At 42.4% G+C, this 22,757-nt stretch overlaps 1 protein-coding gene across 1 annotated transcript; it reads right to left on the bottom strand.

Moving 5' to 3' along the window:
• Nucleotides 1-539: 539 nt before the first annotated feature.
• On the bottom strand, nucleotides 540-22,123 carry LOC139417035 (gastrula zinc finger protein xFG20-1-like). The gene is made up of 6 exons (XM_071166270.1): nucleotides 21,800-22,123; nucleotides 13,775-14,224; nucleotides 11,296-12,466; nucleotides 10,139-10,210; nucleotides 3,570-3,742; nucleotides 540-2,093 (listed from the first exon to the last, which is right to left on the bottom strand). Exons 1-6 carry the CDS (start codon nucleotides 21,963-21,965, stop codon nucleotides 892-894), a joined length of 3,234 nt encoding a protein of 1,077 aa, XP_071022371.1. The 5' UTR covers nucleotides 21,966-22,123; the 3' UTR covers nucleotides 540-891.
• Nucleotides 22,124-22,757: the final 634 nt, after the last annotated feature.

Below are 22,757 nucleotides of genomic sequence, written 5' to 3' on the forward strand. Positions count from 1 at the left end.
ATAAAGAGAGAATTAAGACAACATAGCATGGCAGCAACACATGACAACACAGCATGGTAGCAACACAACATAACAATATGGTAGCAACGCAACATGGTAGCAGCACAAAACATGTTAACAGCACATTATTGGGCCCAGACAACAGCACAAATGGCAAGAAGTTAGAGACGACACCACATGACACAAAGCAGTCATAACTAACATCCATCCAGTTTTATTTATATTTGCCATATATTTAACTAAGCAGCAAAACTCTGCAGAGCTGTGAAGGTTGTATCCCCCATATATATAACATTCTATTGGTTGCAAGAATTTTGTATAATCATTTAAATTAAAACATTTTAAAAAGGGTTTTTCTTTATTTTTACTATTTTCTCTCAACCAGCTTCACATGGAATGCTTTTAATCAATTCTCAGGAGTCTACTGTATATCATTACTCCATAAAATCTGAAATCAATATCATGAATGAGCAAGATTTGGTCAAAAATCGATGGGAAATAGTTTGATGAGATATTATACAGAAAGTGTTTTAACGTTTTAATGTGTCAATCGCATCAGTCAGACCATTCTCTCATCACCTGAGAGACATTCGAAAACAAATAACCAGGAATTCCTGTTTCTAATAACGTGAAAACAGACTGAACAGCAGACCTGTGAGCTTCCTACGATGCTGTGTAATGTTTAAGCATTACATCATAATTCAAATCAAACTGTATTCATATAGAATGTTTTACAATAGTAAATCCATCATACCCCCATCTATTGATCTCGAACCAAACGCATAAATTATCCAGAGTAGCTTTCCTTTCCTACGAGTGCTGTCCACATCCTGCCTGTTATTCCTATCTTCTGACAGAACATTTTGATCCTAATTTTCTTTATTCTTTCACTTATTCATACTGTTTTCTTCCTTTGTGGATGTTTTTGACATGCGTCAGCAAGTTAGTCTTTTGACTGAAGCTTTTGCCACAGTCAGTACAGCTAAATGGTTTCTCTCCTGTGTGAGTCAGTTTATGCTTTCTTAGGTTTCCCTTCAAATTGAAGCTTTTCCCACAGTCACCACAGCTAAATGGTTTCTCTCCTGTGTGAGTCCGTATATGATCTGTAAGGTGTCCCTTCTGATAGAAGCTTTTCCCACAGTCCCCACAGCTAAATGGTTTCTCTTGTGTGTGAGTCAGCATATGATTCCCTAGGTCTCCCTTCTGATAGAAGCTTTTCCCACAGTCACTACAATTAAATGGTTTCTCTCCTGTGTGACTCAGTATGTGCAAGTTCAGGTGCCCCTTCTGATTGAAGCTTTTTCCACAGTCACCACAGCTAAATGGTTTTTCTCCTGTGTGAATACTCATGTGCCTGGACAGATCTCCTTTGTGTTTGATGGTCTTGCCACAAACAGGGCATGTGCAGGATATCTCAATGTGACAGAGTTGGATATGGGCCTTCAATTTACAGGTGGAATTGTATTGTTTATTGCAGAAGCGGCATTCACTGATTATATTCTTGGTAAGAGTCACGTGCCTCTGCAGGTCAGCTTTCAGAAGAAACATTTCACCACAGTCACGGCAGTGGTGAGTTTTTCTAGACGTGGTGCTGAGTTTGGAACCGTGTTCCCCCATTGGTGGGTTTTGATCCAATGGTGGTTTAGGATGCAATGGTGGGCTGCTGTCGAGTCCTACTGGGTCTCTGCTTATGGCTGAGCTGTGGCTGAAGGCAATATTTTGAGTATCTGTAGGGTCACAGGGAATGTCGAGACCTTTTAAGTGGGTCACAGTAACAAAAGGTTTGAGATCCACTGGTTTAGAGTCTCTCCCTCTGTTCTCCACAGTCTTGGTTTGGGGAAGAGCCAAGGACTGAAGTGGGTCCTCCTGATCACATTCACTTTTCACACCTGAAGGAGTGAATATGAACTCCATGATATCAGGCTCCAGACCTTGAAGCTGCTCTTCCTCCTGACTGGTCCTGACTTCCTCCTCTTCCTCTTTAATCTGTGTGGGCCCTGGGTCCTTCTGCCCCAGACTGGGGCTCCACTCCTGCTCACAGTGCTGCTGCTCAGGGGGAAAGTCCTCTTCAGAGACAGAGAGCTGCAGGGATTCTGGAGGGAAGGAGACGAGGAGCAGAGGTTACCTAGACATCAGACATCAGGGTTGGGGTCAATTTGGATTAAAGACAGTAAATTCAAGACTGGATAAACTGTATCTCCAATTCAATAACTGTAAAACTAGAATCTGGCTAAAAACTAGGTGTCTGGCTAGACTGTAAAAACTCCTTCCAGACTCATATTAAGCATCTCCAATCCAAAATTAAATCTAGAATCAGCTTCCTATTTCGCAACAAAGCCTCCTTCACTCACGCTGCTACCCTCGTAAAACTGACTATCCTACCAATCCTCGACTTCGGCGATGTCATTTACAAAATAGCCTCCAACACTCTACTCAGCAAACTGGATGCAGTCTATCACAGTGCCATCCGTTTTGTATTCTCTCGTCGGCTGGCCCTCACTACATATTCGTCGCCACACCCACTGGCTCCAGGTCATCTATAAGTCTTTGCTAGGTATAGCTCCGCCTTATCTCAGATCACTGGTTACCATAGCAGCACCCACCCGTAGCACGCGCTCCAGCAGGTATATCTCACTGGTCATCCCCAAAGCCAACACCTCCTTTAGCCGCCTTTCCTTCCACTTCTCTGCTGCCAATGACTTGAACAAATTGCAAAAATCGCTGAAGTTGGAGACTTATATCTCCCTCACTAACTGTGAGCATCAGCTATCTGAGCAGCTAACCGATCGCTGCAGCTGTACATAGCCCATCTGTAAATAGCCCATCCAATCTACCTACCTCATCCCCATTTAGTTTATTTACTTTTTTTTCCCTCTTTTGCACACCAGTATCTCTACTTGCACATCAATCACTCCAGTGTTCATTTGCTAAATTGTAATTACTTCACTACAATGGCCTATGTATTGCCTTACCTCCTTACTCCATTTGCACACACTATATATAGACTTTTCTATTGTGTTATTGACTGTACCCTTGTTTATCCCACGTGTAACTCTGTGTTGTTTTTTGGTCGCACTGCTTTGTTTTATCTTGGCCAGGTTGCAGTTGTAAATGAGAACTTGTTCTCAACTGGCCTACCTGGTTAAATACATTTTTTTTTAAAAATCTTTCAACTACTTCTCAATGAATTGAAGATAATATTATTATTTTTTTTTTTTTAATTTAACTAGGCAAATCAGTTAAGAACAAATGATTATATACAATGACGGCCTACCCTGGCCAAACCCTAACCTGGACGACGCTTGGCCAATTGTGCGCCCTATGGGACTCCCAATCACAGCCGGATGTGATACAGCCTGGAGAATAAGATTAATTTCTAAAAGCTGTTCCATTTGTTAAAGAATACATTCAAATCACTTCCTGTTTTTTTATGACAATGTTTTTATCCATGCGTGGTTTAAAAACAGCTTCTTAAAAGGTACTATATGGGGATCACTTTTAGCACAAATAGCTTATCAATAAGGTAGAACTAACTATTGCTCGCTACCAGTATGTATCTAAATACGTACCTATTCCACATAGTTGTATCTCCGGTGTCCTCCGCAGCATTCTCCGTAGCCGATCATTCTCCTCCTGGTACTCCACTACCGTTTTCTCAACTGCCCCGAAAATCTCTACAGCAGCCGCCGTTAAACGATCATTCAAAAACACACGCAGCAACTGTAGTTTAGACATTTTCAGTCTTCAGTTTATTCAGTTGATCTTTCGTTACTCCACGCAGGGAATTCAAAACAAAGTCAAAGACATGTATAACTAAATCCCCTTCTGTCTGTGACACAGTCGTATCCAATCCTACTTCCGTGTTCTAGTCAAGGAATTTAGGAAAATAGCTCCAAAGACTTGCATAACTAAACCAAGATAGACCACAGCCTTTCGTTTCCAATGGGAATAAATTATCATAGTGGGCAGAACAAGCAAGGCGGTGGGCAGAGCCATGCACGAGCTAACGAGATCCTATTGGACCGTTCTAGCATACATCCGCACTTTGCCGTTAGGGAACGCCTATCCTTGTGCAATAACTAAATTCGCCTTTGCACTCCTTTTAGACAAAGCGATGTTGAAAGACTTTTGCACAGGATAAAGTCTTCAAAGCTTAACTTTGGGAACAGAAAACTTCATTGCGATCCAATAATGAGAACATTTGAATAATTTCGGCCAAAATCCATCTCCATCCATCTTCTCCCACTGCCGGGCACTGTGCTTCCTCTCACTACCATATTTGGTAAGGAGTGGGAACGCCAAGCAAATGCTTCACATTTATATATCCGGTGAAATATCTGTCACATTGTTCTATCTGTGATACATCGGTTCAAACTAGTTGGTGGCAAACCCGGAAAGGAGCAACAGCGCCGAAAGCTGGATGGAGGTTTACTACTGTGCATGGCAGCCTGGTAAAAGGGAAATGATCATTACATGTAGACAAACAGTGGATTAATATCATAAATATAGGATAATCTGGAATCATCCATTTTCATCAGGAGTTGACTGTGTAGCATTAGTTTGAATGAGGTCAGAATATTTATTTTAACAGGGAGGAATGTGTAACAGTATAACTTTAAACCGTCCCCTCGCCCATACCCGGGCTCGAACCAGAGACCCTCTGCACACACAACAAGGGGAACTACTACTTCAAGGTCTCAGAGCAAGTGACGTCACCGATTGAAACACTATTTTGCGCGCACCACCGCTAACTAAGCTAGCCGTTTCACATCCGTTACACATGCTGAGACCAAGGTCTCTTTTACAGATGAGCCCTGTAATTACACAAATACACACATTCAATACACTATGAAAAGCAAAGACCCGATACGAAACACAGTCATAGAAAACAAACACATTCTACATTAAATAAGGTCCTCAATCAGCTGTCTGAAATGCCCTAAGGCACCAAATCATCAAATTTGAGACTTTTTGAGATTATTCCACAAGGAAGTTTACCTAACTCTGTAGAGAACAAAGGAATATCCAGAGTTAACCATCTTTGGTTACTTGTACGTCTTAAAAGTGATTTATTTTGTAAAATAGATTTATGAACCAAGAAAGAGCATTGCATCGATCTGCAAGACTTCAAGGAGGGCCAACCTACTTTCTGATACAGAATGCAGTGATGTGAACCTGTCGCCCGTAATAGAGTGTAGTGCTCTGTGATAAACTGCATCTAATGGTTTCAGTGTGTTTGGCAGCTGCATTAACGTAGAGGGGGGGGGGGGGGGGGGGAGGCTGCCTTCATCGATATCCATGTCATCGGTGTCCGGGGAGCAGTTATTGTTGGGGGTTAATTGCCTTGCTCAAGGGCAGAACGGCAGATTCTTCCGCCTTGCTGGCTCAGGGATTCAAACCCGCGACCTTTCGGTTACTGGCCCAACGCTCTTAACAGCTAGGCTATCTGCCACCCGTTACAACAAGCAATAAGGTGATCTAGGATTATCATTTTATTATTATTTTTCTCATTTTAAAAGACAAAATTTACGGGTTTCCCTACTGTTTTAGCCAACAAGGGGGAGTCAGTCTAAATATGGAAGGCAGGTTCACAATAAATTCCTCTCTTCCAGCCATGCTTTTCTCCAAAGCAGAGTGTCCAAAACAAACTGACAGACAATAACTTTGTTTTGAGAAATTCTTTAAGAATTCTAAACCAGATTAAACATGTTTATAAAGGTGACGGATACCACTATAGACACTCCAAATATGTTTGAATCATTATTTTGTTCCACCTTGGTCTGATAAGGTGTTTGTTGAATGGAGGGAGAAGAGGCAGGCCACAATTGAAGACCTAGACACTGAGAATCAATTCCCATCATGTAAACAGTTAAAGAGCAAATTTGAAAGCTAATTCAAAATATTCCGCTATTTACAAGTCAGACACTATATGACAAGTAGAATTCCAAACGTGTGCAACATTTGATCAGCTGTTACAGCACCCTATCCAACTCAAAACACCTAGCGCTCTATTCAATCAGATCCGCTTTAACCCGACATCTGCATAGGGGTTGTTTTGGCGGTGTTGGAGGTGGAACTGCGTCAGGCTTAAAGCGTCCACATACTAGGTTCGGTTTGCTCCTAAGCAGGACCAGGTGAACTAAACTTGTGTGTCTTGCATACTCCCTTTGGTTGAACCCCCCCTTGAGACGCTGTAGCATCAAATAGCAATCATTAAGGATATGGACAGCGACCATGTAACACTTTTGCAACATACTGGTTGTGCTGGTTGTCAAGGGGCAAAGTATTGACATGTTTTTTTTTTAATTGAGAGATTAACATTTCTTTACTGACCATAATTTTCACTTGTCTGACCGCTTGATGATGATGAGTTTCTCACACGACTGAGGGATGTTTTTTCTCGCCTGAATGATCTGAATCTAGGATTACAGGGACTCTTCGCAACTACATTCAATGTGCAGGATGAAATTGAGGCTATGATTAAGAAGTTGGAGCTCTTCTCTGTCTGCATTAACAAGGACAACACACAGGTCTTTCCATCATTGTATGATTTTGTGTGCAAATGAACTCAAGCTTATGGACAATGTCAAATGTGATACAGCGAATCACCTGAGTGAGTTGGGTGTGCAATTACACAGGTACTTTCCCGAAACGGATGACACAAACTGGATTTGTTATCCTTTCATGCCCTGCCTGCAGTCCACTTACCGATATCTGAACAAGAGAGCCTCATCGAAATTGCAACAAGCGGTTCTGTGAAAATTTAATTTAATCAGAAGCCACTTCCAGATTTCTGCATAGGGCTGCGCTCAGAGTATCCTGCCTTGGCAAATCGTGCTGTTAAGACACTGATGCCCTTTGCAACCACGTACCTATTTGAGAGTGGATTCTCAGCCCTCACTAGCATGAAAACTAAATACAGGCACAGACTGTTTGTCGAAAATGATTCAAGACTGAGACTCTCTCCAATACAACCCAACATTGTAGTTATGTTCATCCTTTCAAGCACACCCTTCACATTAACCTGTGGTGAGTTATTCACAATTTTTGATGAACAAATAAAGTTTTACATGTAAGATGGCTAAATAAAGATCAATTATTGATTATTATTATTTGTGCCTTGGTCCTATAAGAGCGCTTTGTCACTTCCCACGAGTCGGGTTGTGACAAAAACTCTCACTCATTCTTATGTTTAATAATTGTATCGTATAGTGTGTGTGTGTTTATCAGGCTTACAGTGTTGGCAAAGAACAACATTTGAGATTGCGCTTAAGACTTGCTCTATGTCAGATCGAACAGGCCCTGAGTGGAACATCCCTGCCTGGGTACGCATTGGAAGAGGATCAACCTTTTTGCAGTTAAGTTCAAGTTATTTCTTGAGGACAGAGGGGTTCATACATGTTCACGATGGTGGAACAACCGCTGTACGTGTGTCATCATATCAAGCACTTTAAAGTAATCTCCCCACCTGAAGCTAAAGACAGGCACAAAATAGATGATTTATGCGCATGCTTTTGATGATACAGATTTTGTGGCATTTGAGCTATTGAATTCAGAACAACCTAAAAATGGTCACTTTGGAGTCTGGAACCGTATGCCACTGAAGAGATTCTTATGACTTTCAAATCATCTCGCCTGCAGACTTCCTCTTCCAATGCGTACCCAGGCAGGGATGTTCCACTCAGGGCCTGTTCGATCTGACATAGAGCAAGTCTTATCTCAAGCCATTCTTTTTTTTCTTCTTTATTTAACTAGGCAAGTCAGTTAAGAACAAATTCTTATTTTCAATGACGGCCTGGGAACAGTGGGTTAACTGCCAAATCTGTCGTTCTGCCCCTGAACAGGCAGTTAACCCACTGTTCCTAGGCCGTCATTGAAAATAAGAATTTGTTCTTAACTGACTTGCCTAGTAAAATAAAATAATAATTTTAAAAAAAGTACAGCTCTGAAATAAAAGGGATATTCAACTCAGGGCTCTATCTGTTCTCTGGACAATAATATGCAACTCCGTAGGTTAGTTCCATTCTGCTAGTGCTTCGTGGAATGATGAATTCATTATTTTCCAGAGAACTCATAGCCCCTTATTGATTATCCCTTACTTGGGTCATACAGTAGTTTGACCTGCATTCAGGGTTGTCGGAGAATGATCCACAGGGTTGTTTAAAAATTCTATAGGAATTGAAGGGATTTGATTATCTGTCCCGGGTTACCCCGGTGTGAGGAGTTGGAAGTGGGGAAAAAGTGATTGCATTTGTTTTGGAAATGCCTCCTGGGTGTGACCCAGTGCCCGTTCAAAGCCCATGGCAAAAATGATGTAGCCTAGGCTAGATTAAGAATGTGGAGTAATGAGTGTGCTTTCTGTGCTTTCACAAACAAAAGTGAACGATTTTGATAAAATGCTTTAATTGCCTTCCAAATGAAAACGTGTACATATATTGTATGGAAAATAGATGTACCACGATGCACCATGCTGCCTTATTGACAACATGACCGAGTAGCGCGGTCCTCCCTCACCGGTTTTGCCCATTCACGTCACAGGCCATAAACCGGTGCACTCCGACTCGGATTACGAGAACTCAGTAATAGAGCCCTACAGTGGTGGTGTCATAATACTGTAAAACAAGCTCTTGCACGTCATCTCTAGTGGACACCTTTACTAACAGATATGGTGTCAATTTAAAACTTGCACAGGACAATTCACAGAATTGCCAATTTAAAGAAATGTAGTCAATTTATTCATTACTATATATTAGATAGTTAATCCAGAGATTCTTACCTTTGCCTCGATTCTGCAGTCTCATGCAGATCATCATGGCATTTGTAGTTCTTTTCGATAGCCACATTAGCAGCTAATTAGGGTTTCATTTCGGGGTGTAAATAGAGCCGAATATATTGTCCAAAAGTCAACTTGTCCTAGAGAGATTCACACGTTTATCAAAACGTCACGCCAGGGGAAATTATTTTAAGTGTTTCTAAAATCCACTATGAGAAAAATGTATGCTGGAAAAACAACTGGAACCATTTCCTTGTTTGACCGCTAGCTTTTATGGATAATATGACTCATACTGTGGTACTCTATTGCGCTGGGGCAGCGCTACCCAACTTCGTCATTCAACTCATCAGGGGCTTGATGATTAGTTCACAAGTTTAGTCAGGTGTGCTTGTCTGGAGTTACTATATAAATGTAATAAAAACACATGCAACAACTGTAGTTTACACATTTTATGTGGAATGGGAGTTGAGTAGCCTGGTTGTTAACATGTCAATCTTTACTCCACACAATGAAGGCAAAATCAAGTCGAGGTGGTCGTCATTAGTTACCACAGCCATAAAGTCATAGACCCCGCCCATTTCTACAATTTTGTCTTTTTTAAATGTGATTTTAAACCTAACCTTGCTCCACACTGCTAACCTTATGCTTAGCCCTAACCTTAAATTGCTGATTTATTTTTACAATATAGCCATTTTTTTATTTTTCTGGCTGTGGTAACTAGTGGAAGCATTCTACTTACGTGATCTAGTCAAAAACAATTGAAAAGTCGTAATTCTAGTGGGCGGCGAACCCAGAAACAGCGCTGCCAGCTGGATGAAGGTTTATTAAGGCAACCTACAGATCAGTAGTAAAGGGAAACAATAACTAAACTCAGCTACAACAAAAAAAACGTCCCTTTTTCAGGACCCTGTCTTTCAAAGATAATTCGTAAAAATCCAAATAACTTCACAGATCTTCATTGTAAAGGGTTTAAACCACTGTTTCCCATGCTTGTTCAATGAACCATAAACAATTAATGAACATGCACCTGTGGAACGGTCATTAAGACACTAACAGTTTACAGGCGGTAGGCAATTAAGGTCAGTTATGAAAACTTAGGACACTAAAGAGGCCTTTCTACAGACTCTGAAAAACACCAAAAGAAAGATGACCAGGGTCTGTGATCATCTGCGTGAATGTGCCTTAGGCATGCTGCAAGGAGGCATGAGGACTGCAGATGTGGCCAGGGCAATAAATTGCAATGTCCGTACGGTGAGACGCCTAAGACAGCGCTACAGGGAGACAGGACGGACAGCTGATCGTCCTCGCAGTGGCAGACCACGTGTAACAGCACCTGCACAGGATCGGTACATCCGAACATCACACCTGCGGGACAGGTTCAGGATGGCAACAACAACTGCCCGAGTTACACCAGGAATCCCTCCATCAGTCCTCAGACTGTCGGCAATAGGTTGAGAGAGGCTGGACTGAGGGCTTGTAGGCCTGTTGTAAGGCAGGTCCTCACCAGACCTCACCGGCAACAACGCCACCTATGGGCACAAACCTACTGTCGCTGGACCAGACAGAACTGGCAAAAAGTGTTCTTCACTGACGAGTCGCGGTTTTGTCTCACCAGGGGTGATGATCGGATTTGCGTTTATCGTCGAAGGAATGAGCCTTACACCGAGGTCTTTACTCTGGAGCGGGATCGATTTGGAGGTGGAGGGTCCGTCATGGTCGGGGGGGGGGTCGCAGCATCATCAGACTGAGCTTGTTGTCATTGCAGGCAATCACAACGCTGTGCGTTACAGGGAAGACATCCTCCTCCCTCATGTGGTACCCTTCCTGCAGGCTCAACCTGACATGACAATACCACCAGCCATCGTTCTATGTGTGATTTCCTGCAAGACAGGAATGTCCGTGTTCTGCCATGGCCAGCGAAGAGCCCGGATCTCAATCCCATTGACCTGTTGGATCGGAGGGTGAGGGCTAGGGCCATTCCCCCCTCAGAAATGTCCGGGAACTTGCAGGTGCCTTGGTGGAAGAGTTTAAGTTTGCTTAAAATAAACGCAGAGGGCGTTTCTTTTTTTGCTGAGTTTACATGTCGACAAAGAGGTTTAGGCTGATCTGGGAGAATCCATTCTCCATCGGGAGTCAACTGTATATCATCTATACAAGATTAAATCAATATCATGAATGAGCAGCATTAGGTGACATCTGTTGAGATTTCTCTTGGAGGTTTATTAAGGCAACCTTTTCGGGAATTGTATTTTATGTATCAATAATATCAGACGTTATGAGAGAAATTACTAAACAAATGCCCAGGAATTCCTATTTTGTAATTACGTGAAAACATCAACAGACTTCGATCAGCAGACTTGTGACTATGTACCATTTCATCACACACCTATTCATTTGGACCCCAAAGCAAAGAATGATCCAGATTTGCTTTGCTTTCCTAAGTGTGTTGCCCACATCATGCCTGTTATTCCCATCTTCTGACAGAACATCTTTATCCTAATTTTCTTTAGTCTTTCAGTTTTTATTCCTGTTTTCTTCCATTGTGGACTTTATCCACATGCCTCAGAAGATTTGTTTTATGAGTGAAACTTTTGCCACAGATTGAGCAGCCATGTTGTTTCTCTCCTTTGTGAATCTGTATATGTTCGGCTAGGGTGCCCTTGTTTCTGAAGCTTTTATCACAGTCCTCACAGCTAAATGGATTCACTCCTGTGTGAGTCCGTATATGAAAGTTTAGGTGACCCTTCTGATTGAAGCTTTTCCCACAGTCACCACAGCTAAATGGTTTTATTCCTGTGTGAGTCAATATGTGCAAGTTCAGGTGACCCTTCTGATTGAAGCTTTTCCCACAGTCACCACAGCTAAATGGTTTCTCTCCTGTGTGAGTCAGTTTATGTCTGGTTAGGAGCCAGTGGCAATTGAATTTTTTCCCACAGTCACCACAACTAAAAGGTTTCTCTCCTGTATGAGTCAGTATGTGCCTCCCTAGGTCTCCCTTCTGACTGAAGCTTTTCCCACAATCACCACAGCTAAATGGTTTCTCTCCGGTGTGAGTCAGTTTATGCCTGGTTAGGTCCTTCTTGATACTGAAGCTTTTCCCACAGTCATGGCAGCTGTGAGTTGTTTTAGAACAGGTGCTGTGTTTGGAATGGTGTTTCCTCAATGGTGGACTGGGATCCAATGGTGGACTGGGATCTAATGGTGGACTGGGATGTAATGGTGGACTGGGATCTAATGGTGGACTGGGATCTAATGGTGGGCTACTGTCAAGTCCTACTGGGTCACTGCTTACAGCTGAACTGTGGCTGAAGGCATTGTTCTGATTATCTGGAGGGTCACAGGGAATGTCGAGACCTTTTAAGTGGGTCACAGTAACAAAAAGTTTGGAATCCACTGGTTTAGAGTCTCTCTCTCTGTTTTCCTCAGTCTTAGTTTGGGGAAGAGTCAAGGACTGAAGTGGGTCCTCCTGATCACATTCACTTTTCACACAGGAAGGAGTGAATTTGAACTCTATGATATCAGGCTCAAGACCTTGAAGCTGCTCTTCCTCCTGACTGGTCCTGACTTCCTCCTGTTCCTCTTTAATCTGTTTGGTCTCTGGGTCCTTCTGTCCCAGACTGGGGCTCCACTCCTGCTCACAGTGCTGCTGATCAGGGGAAACCTCTTCTTCAGAGACAGAGAGCTGCAGGGAGTCTGGAGGGAAGGAGAGAAGGAGCAGAGGTTACCTATACAGCCTGGATACAGAGGTTACCTATACAGCCTGGATACAGAGGTTACCCTGCTATACAGCCTGGATACAGAGGTTACCCAGCTATACAGCCTGGATACAGAGGTTACCTATACAGCCTGGATACAGAGGTTACCCAGCTATACAGCCTGGATAGCTAGCTATACAGCCTGGATACAGAGGTTACCTATACAGCCTGGATACAGAGGTTACCTATACAGCCTGGATACAGAGGTTACCCTGTTATACAGCCTGGATACAGAGGTTACCTATACAGCCTGGATACAGAAGTTACCTATACAGCCTGGATACAGAGGTTACCTATACAGCCTGGATACAGAGGTTACCCAGCTATACAGCCTGGATACAGAGGTTACCCAGCTATACAGCCTGGATACAGAGGTTACCCTGTTATACAGCCTGGATACAGAGGTTACCCTGTTATACAGCCTGGATACAGAGGTTACCCAGCTATACAGCCTGGATACAGAGGTTACCCAGCTATACAGCCTGGATACAGAGGTTACCCTGCTATACAGCCTGGATACAGAGGTTACCCTGCTATACAGCCTGGATACAGAGGTTACCCAGCTATACAGCCTGGATACAGAGGTTACCCAGCTATACAGCCTGGATACAGAGGTTACCTATACAGCCTGGATACAGAGGTTACCTATACAGCCTGGATACAGAGGTTACCTATACAGCCTGGATACAGAGGTTACCTATACACTCTTTAGACATGCCTGAGTGCACAATAACATTTCACATTTTTAGCTCATGGAAACTCAAAAAGGAACACAAAAAAAACATTATCTCAAAGCCGTGTGACACAAAAACCTCTTTGTAAATCTGTTTTAAAACAGATAAACAGTAAGCGTATCTTTTGTATTTGTAAAGTTATTTTTGGATGATAATTAAGTTGAGGGTTCAAGGTTTACAAAACTGTAATCACAACTGTTTCTAGATAAAAACGTTTAACACTTAACCAAATCGTCATCCTGAGCTTTATCAAAAGGGACGTTGAATAGATCGGAACATCTTTCAGAGTTCAGAGTTCAGATAGAATTTTACTCCACACTCGTTAAATGGAACAGATTTGTGACACTGCTGTCCAGGGAAAGCATTTGTACATTGGGGTATTTTTTATCCATTCACGGTAAAAGTAATAAAAATACAAATTAAAATTGTTGAAATGGTGACCGCTGAAAGCCTAAACAGTTTATTAAATTTAGTAGAACTATAGCTAATTATCAGTAGATCTACATACGAACCTATTCTACATAGTTGTATCTCCGGTGTGATCCGCAGCAGTCTCCGTAGCCGATCATTCTCCTCCTGGTACTCCACTACCGTTTTCTCAACTGCACCGGAAATCTCCATAGCAGCAGATGCCGTTAAACATTCATTTAAAAACACACAAAACGACTGTAGTTTAGACACTTTCAGTGGACTGAGAGTTGGGTATTCAGCTAGTATGGCTTCTTGACATGGGTTCTCCAGACCACATTCACTTTTCACACAGGAAGGAGTGAATATGGAGTCTTTGGTATCAAAGAGCCCTTGAAGCTGCTCTTCCTCCTGACAGGTCCTGACTTTCTCCTGTTCCTCTTTAATCTGTTTGGTCTCTGGGTCCTTCTGTCCCAGATTGGGGCTCCACTCCTGCTCACAGTGCTGCTGCTCAGGGGGAACCTCCTCTTCAGAGACAGAGAGCTGCAGGGAGTCTGGAGGGAAGGAGAGGAGGAGCAGAGGTCACCTAGCTATAAAGCCTGGATACAGAGGTCACCTAGCTATAAAAACTGGATACAGAGGTCACCTAGCCTTAAAGCCTGGATACAGAGGTCACCTAGCCTTAAAGCCTGGATACAGAGGTCACCTAGCCTTAAAGCCTGGATACAGAGGTCACCTAGCCATAAAGCCTGGATACAGAGGTCACCTAGCCATAAAGCCTGGATACAGAGGTCACCTAGCCATAAAGCCTGGATACAGAGGTCACCTAGCTATAAAGCCTGGATACAGAGGTCAACTAGCTATAAAGCCTGGATACAGAGGTCACCTAGCTATAAAGCCTGGATACAGAGGTCACATAGCCTTAAAGCCTGGATACAGAGGTCACCTAGCTATAAAGCCTGGATACAGAGGTCACCTAGCCATAAAGCCTGGATACAGAGGTCACCTAGCTATAAAGCCTGGATACAGAGGTCACCTAGCCATAAAGCCTGGATACAGAGGTCACCTAGCTATAAAGCCTGGATACAGAGGTCACCTAGCCATAAAGCCTGGATACAGAGGTCACCTAGCTATAAAGCCTGGATACAGAGGTCACCTAGCTATAAAGCCTGGATACAGAGGTCACCTAGCCTTAAAGCCTGGATACAGAGGTCACCTAGCTATAAAGCCTGGATACAGAGGTCACCTAGCCATAAAGCCTGGATACAGAGGTCACCTAGCCATAAAGCCTGGATACAGAGGTCACCTAGCTATAAAGCCTGGATACAGAGATCACCTAGCTATAAAGCCTGGATACAGAGGTCACCTAGCTATAAAGCCTGGATACAGAGGTCACCTAGCTATAAAGCCTGGATACAGAGGTCACCTAGCCATAAAGCCTGGATACAGAGGTCACCTAGCTATAAAGCCTGGATACAGAGGTCACCTAGCCATAAAGCCTGGATACAGAGGTCACCTAGCCATAAAGCCTGGATACAGAGGTCACCTAGCTATAAAGCCTGGATACAGAGGTCACCTAGCTATAAAGCCTGGATACAGAGGTCACATAGCCATAAAGCCTGGATACAGAGCTCACCTACAGCGCATTCGGAAAGTACTCAGATCCCTTTTTCCACATTTTGTTACCTTTCAGCCTTATTCTAAAATTGATTAAGCTTGGCACACCTGTATTTGGAGAGTTTCTCCCATTCTTCTCTGCAGATCCTCTCAAGCTCTGTCAGGTTGGATGGCGAGTGTCACTGCACAGCTATTTTCAGGTCTCTCCAGAGATGTTAGATCGGGTTCAAGTCGGGGCTCTGGCTGAGCCACTCAAGAACATTCAAGTCAGTCCTGCATTGTTTTGGCAGTGTGCTAAGGGTCGTTGTCCTGTTGAAAGGTGAACCTTCACTCCGGTCTGAGGTCCTAAGCGCTCTGGAGCAGGTTTTCATCAAGGATCTCTCTGTAATTTGCTCTGTTCATCTTTCCCTTGATCCTGACTAGTCTCCCAGTCCCTGCAGCTGAAAAACATCCCCACAGCATGATGCTGCCACCAGCATGTTTCACCGTAGGGATGGTGTCAGGTTTCATCCAGATGTAACGCTTGGCATTCAGGCCAATGAGTTCAATCTTGGTTTCATCAGCCCAGAGAATCTTGTTTCTCATGGTCTGAGAGTCCTTTAGGTGCCTTTTGGCAAACTCCAAGCAGGATGTTATGTACCTTTTACTGAGGTGTGGCTTCCATCTGGCCACTCTACCAAAAACTGGCCTGATTTGTGAAGTTCTGCAGAGATGGTTGACCTTCTGGAAAGTTCTCCCATCTCCACAGAGGAACTCTGGAGCTCTGTCAGAGTGACCATCGGGTTCTTGGTCACCTCCCTGAATTTACCAGAGATAGACTTCAATCAAGTTGTAGAAACATCTGAAGTGCGATCAATGGAAACAGGATGTACCTGAGCTCAATTTCAAGTATCATAGCAAAGGGTCTGAATACTTAATCTAAATAAAGTATTTCTGTTTTTATTTTTTAGAAATGTGCAACATTTATAAAAACCTGTTTTTGCTTTGCCATTATGAAGTAGTGTGTGTAGATTGATGAGGATATTTTTTTTTACATTTAATCCATTTTAGAATAAGGCTGTAATGTAACAAAATGTGGAAAAAGTCAGGGGGTCTGAATACTTTCCGAATGCTCTATATATATATACCACATAATTAAATAGAACTCTTAAATTATTAACAGAATTGATAGATCTCTATGATCTATATATATACACACACACACCACATAATTAAATAGAACTCTTAAATTATTAACAGAATTGATAGATCTCTATGATCTATATATATATATACCACATAATTAAATAGAACTCTTAAATTATTAACAGAATTGATAGATCTCTATGATCTATATAGCCAAGCAGGTTCCAACCTCCAGCGGCATAACTAAAGCATATTTTCTGGAACAAGAGGTCACATGTTCACTCAGTGTGACCTAAACCACTCAGTGTGACCTAAACCACTCAGTGTGACCTAAACCACTCAGTGTGAACTAAACCACTCCGTGTGACCTAAACCACCACTAAACCACTCAGTGTGACCTAAACCACTCAGTGTGACCTAAACCACTCCGTGTGACCTAAACCACTCCGTGTGACCTAAACCACTCCGTGTGATCTAAACCACTCCGTGTGACCTAAACCACTCCGTGTGACCTAAACCACTCCGTGTGACCTAAACCACTCCGTGTGACCTAAACCACTCCGTGTGACCTAAACCACTCCGTGTGACCTAAACTCCACTCCGTGTGACCTAAAACCAGTGTGAACTAAACCACTCAGTGTGACCTAAACCACTCAGTGTGACCTAAACCACTCAGTGTGACCTAAACCACTCAGTGTGACCTAAACCACTCAGTGTGACCTAAACCACTCAGTGTGACCTAAACCACTCAGTGTGACCTAAACCACTCAGTGTGACCTAAACCACTCCGTGTGACCTAAACCACTCCGTGTGACCTAAACCACTCAGTGTGACCTAAACCACTCAGTGTGACCTAAACCACTCAGTGTGACCTAAACCACTCAGTGTGACCTAAACCACTCAGTGTGACCTAAACCACTCAGTGTGACCTAAACCACTCAGTGTGACCTAAACCACTCAGTGTGAACTAAACCACTCAGTGTGAACTAAACCACTCAGTGTGACCTAAACCACTCAGTGTGACCTAAACCACTCAGTGTGAACTAAACCACTCAGTGTGAACTAAACCACTCAGTGTGAACTAAACCACTCAGTGTGAACTAAACCACTCAGTGTGAACTAAACCACTCAGTGTGACCTAAACCACTCAGTGTGACCTAAACCACTCAGTGTGACCTAAACCACTCAGTGTGACCTAAACCACTCAGTGTGACCTAAACCACTCAGTGTGACCTAAACCACTCAGTGTGACCTAAACCACTCAGTGTGACCTAAACCACTCAGTGTGACCTAAACCACAAATGCTATCAACTCTATACAAAACATTTCCCCTGCAATAGGCTCAGAGAAATTCAGTTTAAAATATTACATATTTGCTCTAGTTAACCCCTCAGACTCAAGTTTGACACAATCACTATTTTTGCCATTGTCAATTGTTTGTTACTGTTGTTTAGTCTTTAACTGTTGAACTGTTGTTTTACTGCCACCAAGTGGTATGTTTTGGTCTTGCACACAAAAAAAAAATACAAGGAAAAAAACGAGTATTCATTTATTTATTTAACCGTTATTTAACCAGGTAGGCCAGTTGAACAAGTTCTCATTTACAACTGCAGCCTGGCCAAGATATTGCAAAGCAGTGCGACACAAACAACAACAGAGAGTTACACATGGAATAAAACAAACATACAGTCAATAACACAATAGAAAAAGTCTATATACAGTGTGTGCAAATGGCGTGAGGGAGTCAGGCAATAAATAGGCCATAGTAGCGAAGTAATGACAATTTAGCAAACTAACACTGGAGTGACAGATGTGCAGATTATGATGTGCAAGTAGAAATACTGGTGTGCAAAAAAGTAAATAAAAACAAATATGGGGATGAGGTAGGTAGATTGGATGAGCTATTTACAGACGGGCTGTACAGCTGCAGCGATCAGTAAGCTGCTCAGATAGCTGATGCTTAAAGTTAGTGAGGGATATAAGTCTCCAACTTCAGCGATTTTTGCAATTCGTTCCAGTCATTGGCAGCAGAGAACTGGAAGGAAAGGCAGCCAAAGGAGGTGCTGGCTTTGGGGATGACCAGTGAGATATACCTGCTGGAGCTGTGCTAGGGGTGGGTGTTGTTATGGTGACCAGTGAGCTGAGATAAGGCGGAGTTTTACCTAGCGAAGTTACACCTGGAACTAGAAATATACGTTTATAAAACATTAATCCCAGTTAACCCAAAACTACAATTGTGTAATTTAGTCACTAATTTCAGTTAACCCAAAACTAAAATCTTGCATAATTTGGTCGTCTGTCCATGAGAGATTGAGGGAATTCAATTTGGGGCTCCCGAGTGGCGCAGCAGTCTGCATCTCAGCGCTAGAGGTGTCACTATAGACCCTAGTTCGATTCCAGGATGTATCACAACCGAAGTGATTGGGAGTCCCATAGGGCGGCACACAATTGGCCCAACCTCGTTAGGGTTTGGCCGGGGTAGGCCGCCATTGTAAATATGAATTTGTTCTTAACTTGTTCTTAACTTATTTAGTTAAGTTAAATAAAAAATATAATAAAAATAAACTGGCTCAGCTGTCCGGATGGGCTGTAATTCGCACGGAAGAAAAGTGATTGCATTTGTTTTGGAATTAGGCTACCACCCGGGCGTGAGCGAAGTGATCGGCTCTGGCCGACAGCGAAGTCAACTCAAAACAAAAGTGAGGTAGGAGCAGGCGGAGTAAAGCGTAATTCAGAGTCTGATGATTTAATGCCAGGGAGCTGCGATATTTCACAATGGGCCGCCGTGCTATCTGTCTGGCTCTATCCACGGGTTGATGCACCTCTTAAAAATTCCCAACCCACGCAGCGGCTCCTACTCATTTAATTTGATGGTTGGAGAAATTGCTTGAGCCACTCTGAGAATTATAAAACTATGAAAGCTAACGGATTACTATCTTAAAAACATTGCTGTGCTGACGTGAGCACGTTTTGAAATGTTTTATGGAAAATGGATGCTGCGTTGTTGACAATATGACCGAGCGAAGTAGATTACTGTTCTATTTGAGCAGAGCGTAACTCCCTCACCGGCTTCGATCGCCTGGTCACGCAACCGGAACAGCGTAATCGAATCCCCTCATTAATACGACACCAGTGCCTTCCATTTGGCAAGTAAAAGTTGGTTGAAAATGTACCACACTTTGCAAGAACAGATGACATTATTGTACACTACCGACCAAAAGTTTTTGAACAATCTCAAATATATTTTGATTTGTTTAACCCTTTTTTGGGGGTTACTGCATGATTCCATATGTGTTATTGTACCCTCGCATATTGACTCGGTACCGGTACTCCTGTATAAAGCCTCGTTATTGATATTTTGTGTTACTTTTTATTATTTTTTACATTCGTTTGTTGGTGAATATTTTCTTACCTCTTCTTGAACTGCACTGTTGGTTAAGGCCTTGTATGTAAGCCTTTCATGGCAAGGTCTCCACTTGTATTTGGGGCATGTGACAAATAAAGTTTGATTTGACCTATATACAGCCTGAAACGAATGACATGTTGAATAAAATAAAATTAGAATTTACTTTACCGGTTGTCCATGGTTTTGAGCTTGTGCCAGGTGAAATTTCAACTTCAGTACCACAGCGTTCTTATATAAAAAATGTAATAATAATAAATTGGATGAACAATACTTTCCTATTGATATTTTGTCTCAAATTTCAACCATCTGAAAGACCAACAACATAGACAACCGGTAAAGTAAGTTCAAATGTAATTTATTCAACACTCTGGCTTGTAAGGAACCTTTACAGGATTTTGCAGTCAATAGTTTCAGGCTGTATATAGAAATGAATAGTGTATTACAACGTGATTAATCAGACTAACCCCTAGGCTACCTGCCACCATAATGGTAATCACTGTTAGCCTAAACAGTTAGCCAGCAGATCCGACCGCTTGCTTACAGCTGCACTAGGGTCCGACAGCACTCATGTGTAGATTAAGACACCACGGAGCTGGCGCGAGATATGGATAGGAAACGTACAATCCAGGGATGAGAAATAATGTAATTAATTTAGTGTTAAATAACACATAGGTGAGAACAATATTTTTTGTGAACAAATGTTTAATTTTGACGTTATAATAAGTTGGTAGCAACATGGAAAATTGTGGTGGAAATCTGTTGCAGCTCAAGTCGACTACAAAATCCACAATGCAATGCTCTATGGGCTGGCTAGCTAGCAAACGTAGCTACACACAATAATACCAAGGACAATATCAGCATGTGAAGTAGCTAGTTAGCTGTAAAATCACCTAAACAAACTGCACCATCAATTTAGGAGTCTACAACCTCGCCGTGTTCAACCTGCAGATTGATGTGCCTCACTGAGTGAAGTCTAACATTCTCAACGGCAGAGATACTTTTTGACGAGATGGGAAACGTTGCCCATGCTACGTCAATCGACCGCGCTGTGCATTCTGGGTGATTCTGGGACAAGGAGCGCTCTCCTTCAAGGAGTGAATGGGAGTCTATAGGGCAGTGGTGGAAAAAGTACTTGATTGTCATACTAGTGTAAAAGTATAGATACCTTAATAGAAAGTTACTCAAGTAAAAGTGAAAGTCACCCAGTAAAATACTACTTGATTAAATGTAAAAGTATTTGGTTTTAAATATACTTAAGTATCAAAAGTAAATGTATTTGCTAAAATATACTTATAAAACTATAAATTATTTCAAATTCCTCATATTAAGCAAATCAGACAGCACCATTTTCTTGTTTTTAAAATGTAGGTATGAATAGCCAGGGGCACACTCCAACACTCAGACATTATTTACAAAAGATGCATTGGTGTTTAGTGAGTCCGCCAGGCCAGAGGAAGTAGGGATGACCACATGCTCTGCTGGGTGGAGCGTTAATACTTTACTTAATTCATGGGATTCCTATCTCCTTTCTATAATATCTCTGACAACGGCACCATGCAATGCACCCTGGACTAAAAAGGCAGGCAAATAGTTCAAATGAGCTGTTCATTTACACAGTTCTATCTCAAAAAATATGATCAATGGCTCATTCAAGGCCAGTATTGAAATATGACATGTATGAGAGACGTGTTTTACTATTAACTTCCAGTGTAGTGAGCGCGACTTTAGCACGGTTCTACATAGTAACGGATGGATTTCTGCCTGCTTGATAACTCAGATGCACATGAAAACATTAAATGACCCAGGGAATCGATAGAACATCACCCAGAGATGTACAAAATCAATATAACATCCAAAATGGATGAACAGTTCATTTAATATACACAGGAATGCGGTCTAACCCTAGTGCAGCTGAAAGCACGCGGGGTCAGATCTGCTGGCTACCCAAAAAGTGTATAAAACAGTAGATATACATACTAACCTATTCTACATAGTTGTATCTCCGGTGTCCTCCGCAGCATTATTCGTAGCCGATCATTCTCCTCTTGGTACTCCACTACCGTTTTCTCAACTGCCCCGAAAATCTCCAGAACAGCCGCCGTTAAACGCTCATTTAAAAACACACGAAACGCATCTAGTTTATACATTTTCAATCGACAGAGAGATAGCTGGACATTCAGTAGTGATGATACCGGAGCATGCGTTGAAATCGCTAAGTTTATTTCGAAGCACTGTGCGGACGCTTACATTTCTTATCGTGGTTTGGTAGAAGACAAAAAGGCTACACCACAGAGTCTATAAACCCAGAGGCGCAACATTGCTAGACTTCCGGAAATGCTTGCGAAGCAGACCAAGCAGGCCGGGTTAGATAAATCAATGAGAGTTGTTAATTAGTTGTTAATTATCTCGAAATCTAGGCACAACCTAGATTCGAGCCAATGTCTTAAGTAGTTGAACATGTTACTACTCATGAAAGTGACAAACTGACACGTTTTCATTTTTGTCAAAAAGTACTTTATACTTTATATATTATAAATGATAATTATATCGGAGTGCGTTTTACAGTGTGCACATGCGCAGTTCGGCACGAGAGCCCGTTAGACCCAATGACCTGTTTCTACGCATGACTTTCGCTAGCCAAGGTCGCCATGACATCGCCCACAAGCGTGAGCGGGGATTTCTATTAGAGAACAGTTTCTGCCTATCTTCATACCGTCCTGTCTTTGGCTTCACTACGTACGCGCGCGACGTCTTTGTTCAATAATTTGGCTTTTCTAAATTATTTTGACCTGCAGGTGGCACTAGTGTACACTGTTGATCAAAGCCTTGAGTAATGCACCTATTTTCGACACAATTGGTTAGAAATGCTCAATATTTCAGGAAGCGCGTGGCCTTCACAAAAAAAGTACGCTCGGTTTCAATCTGCATTGTCGTCTGCT

This window comes from Oncorhynchus clarkii, chromosome 9 (assembly GCF_045791955.1).
Source record: "Oncorhynchus clarkii lewisi isolate Uvic-CL-2024 chromosome 9, UVic_Ocla_1.0, whole genome shotgun sequence".
NCBI lineage: Eukaryota > Metazoa > Chordata > Actinopteri > Salmoniformes > Salmonidae > Oncorhynchus > Oncorhynchus clarkii.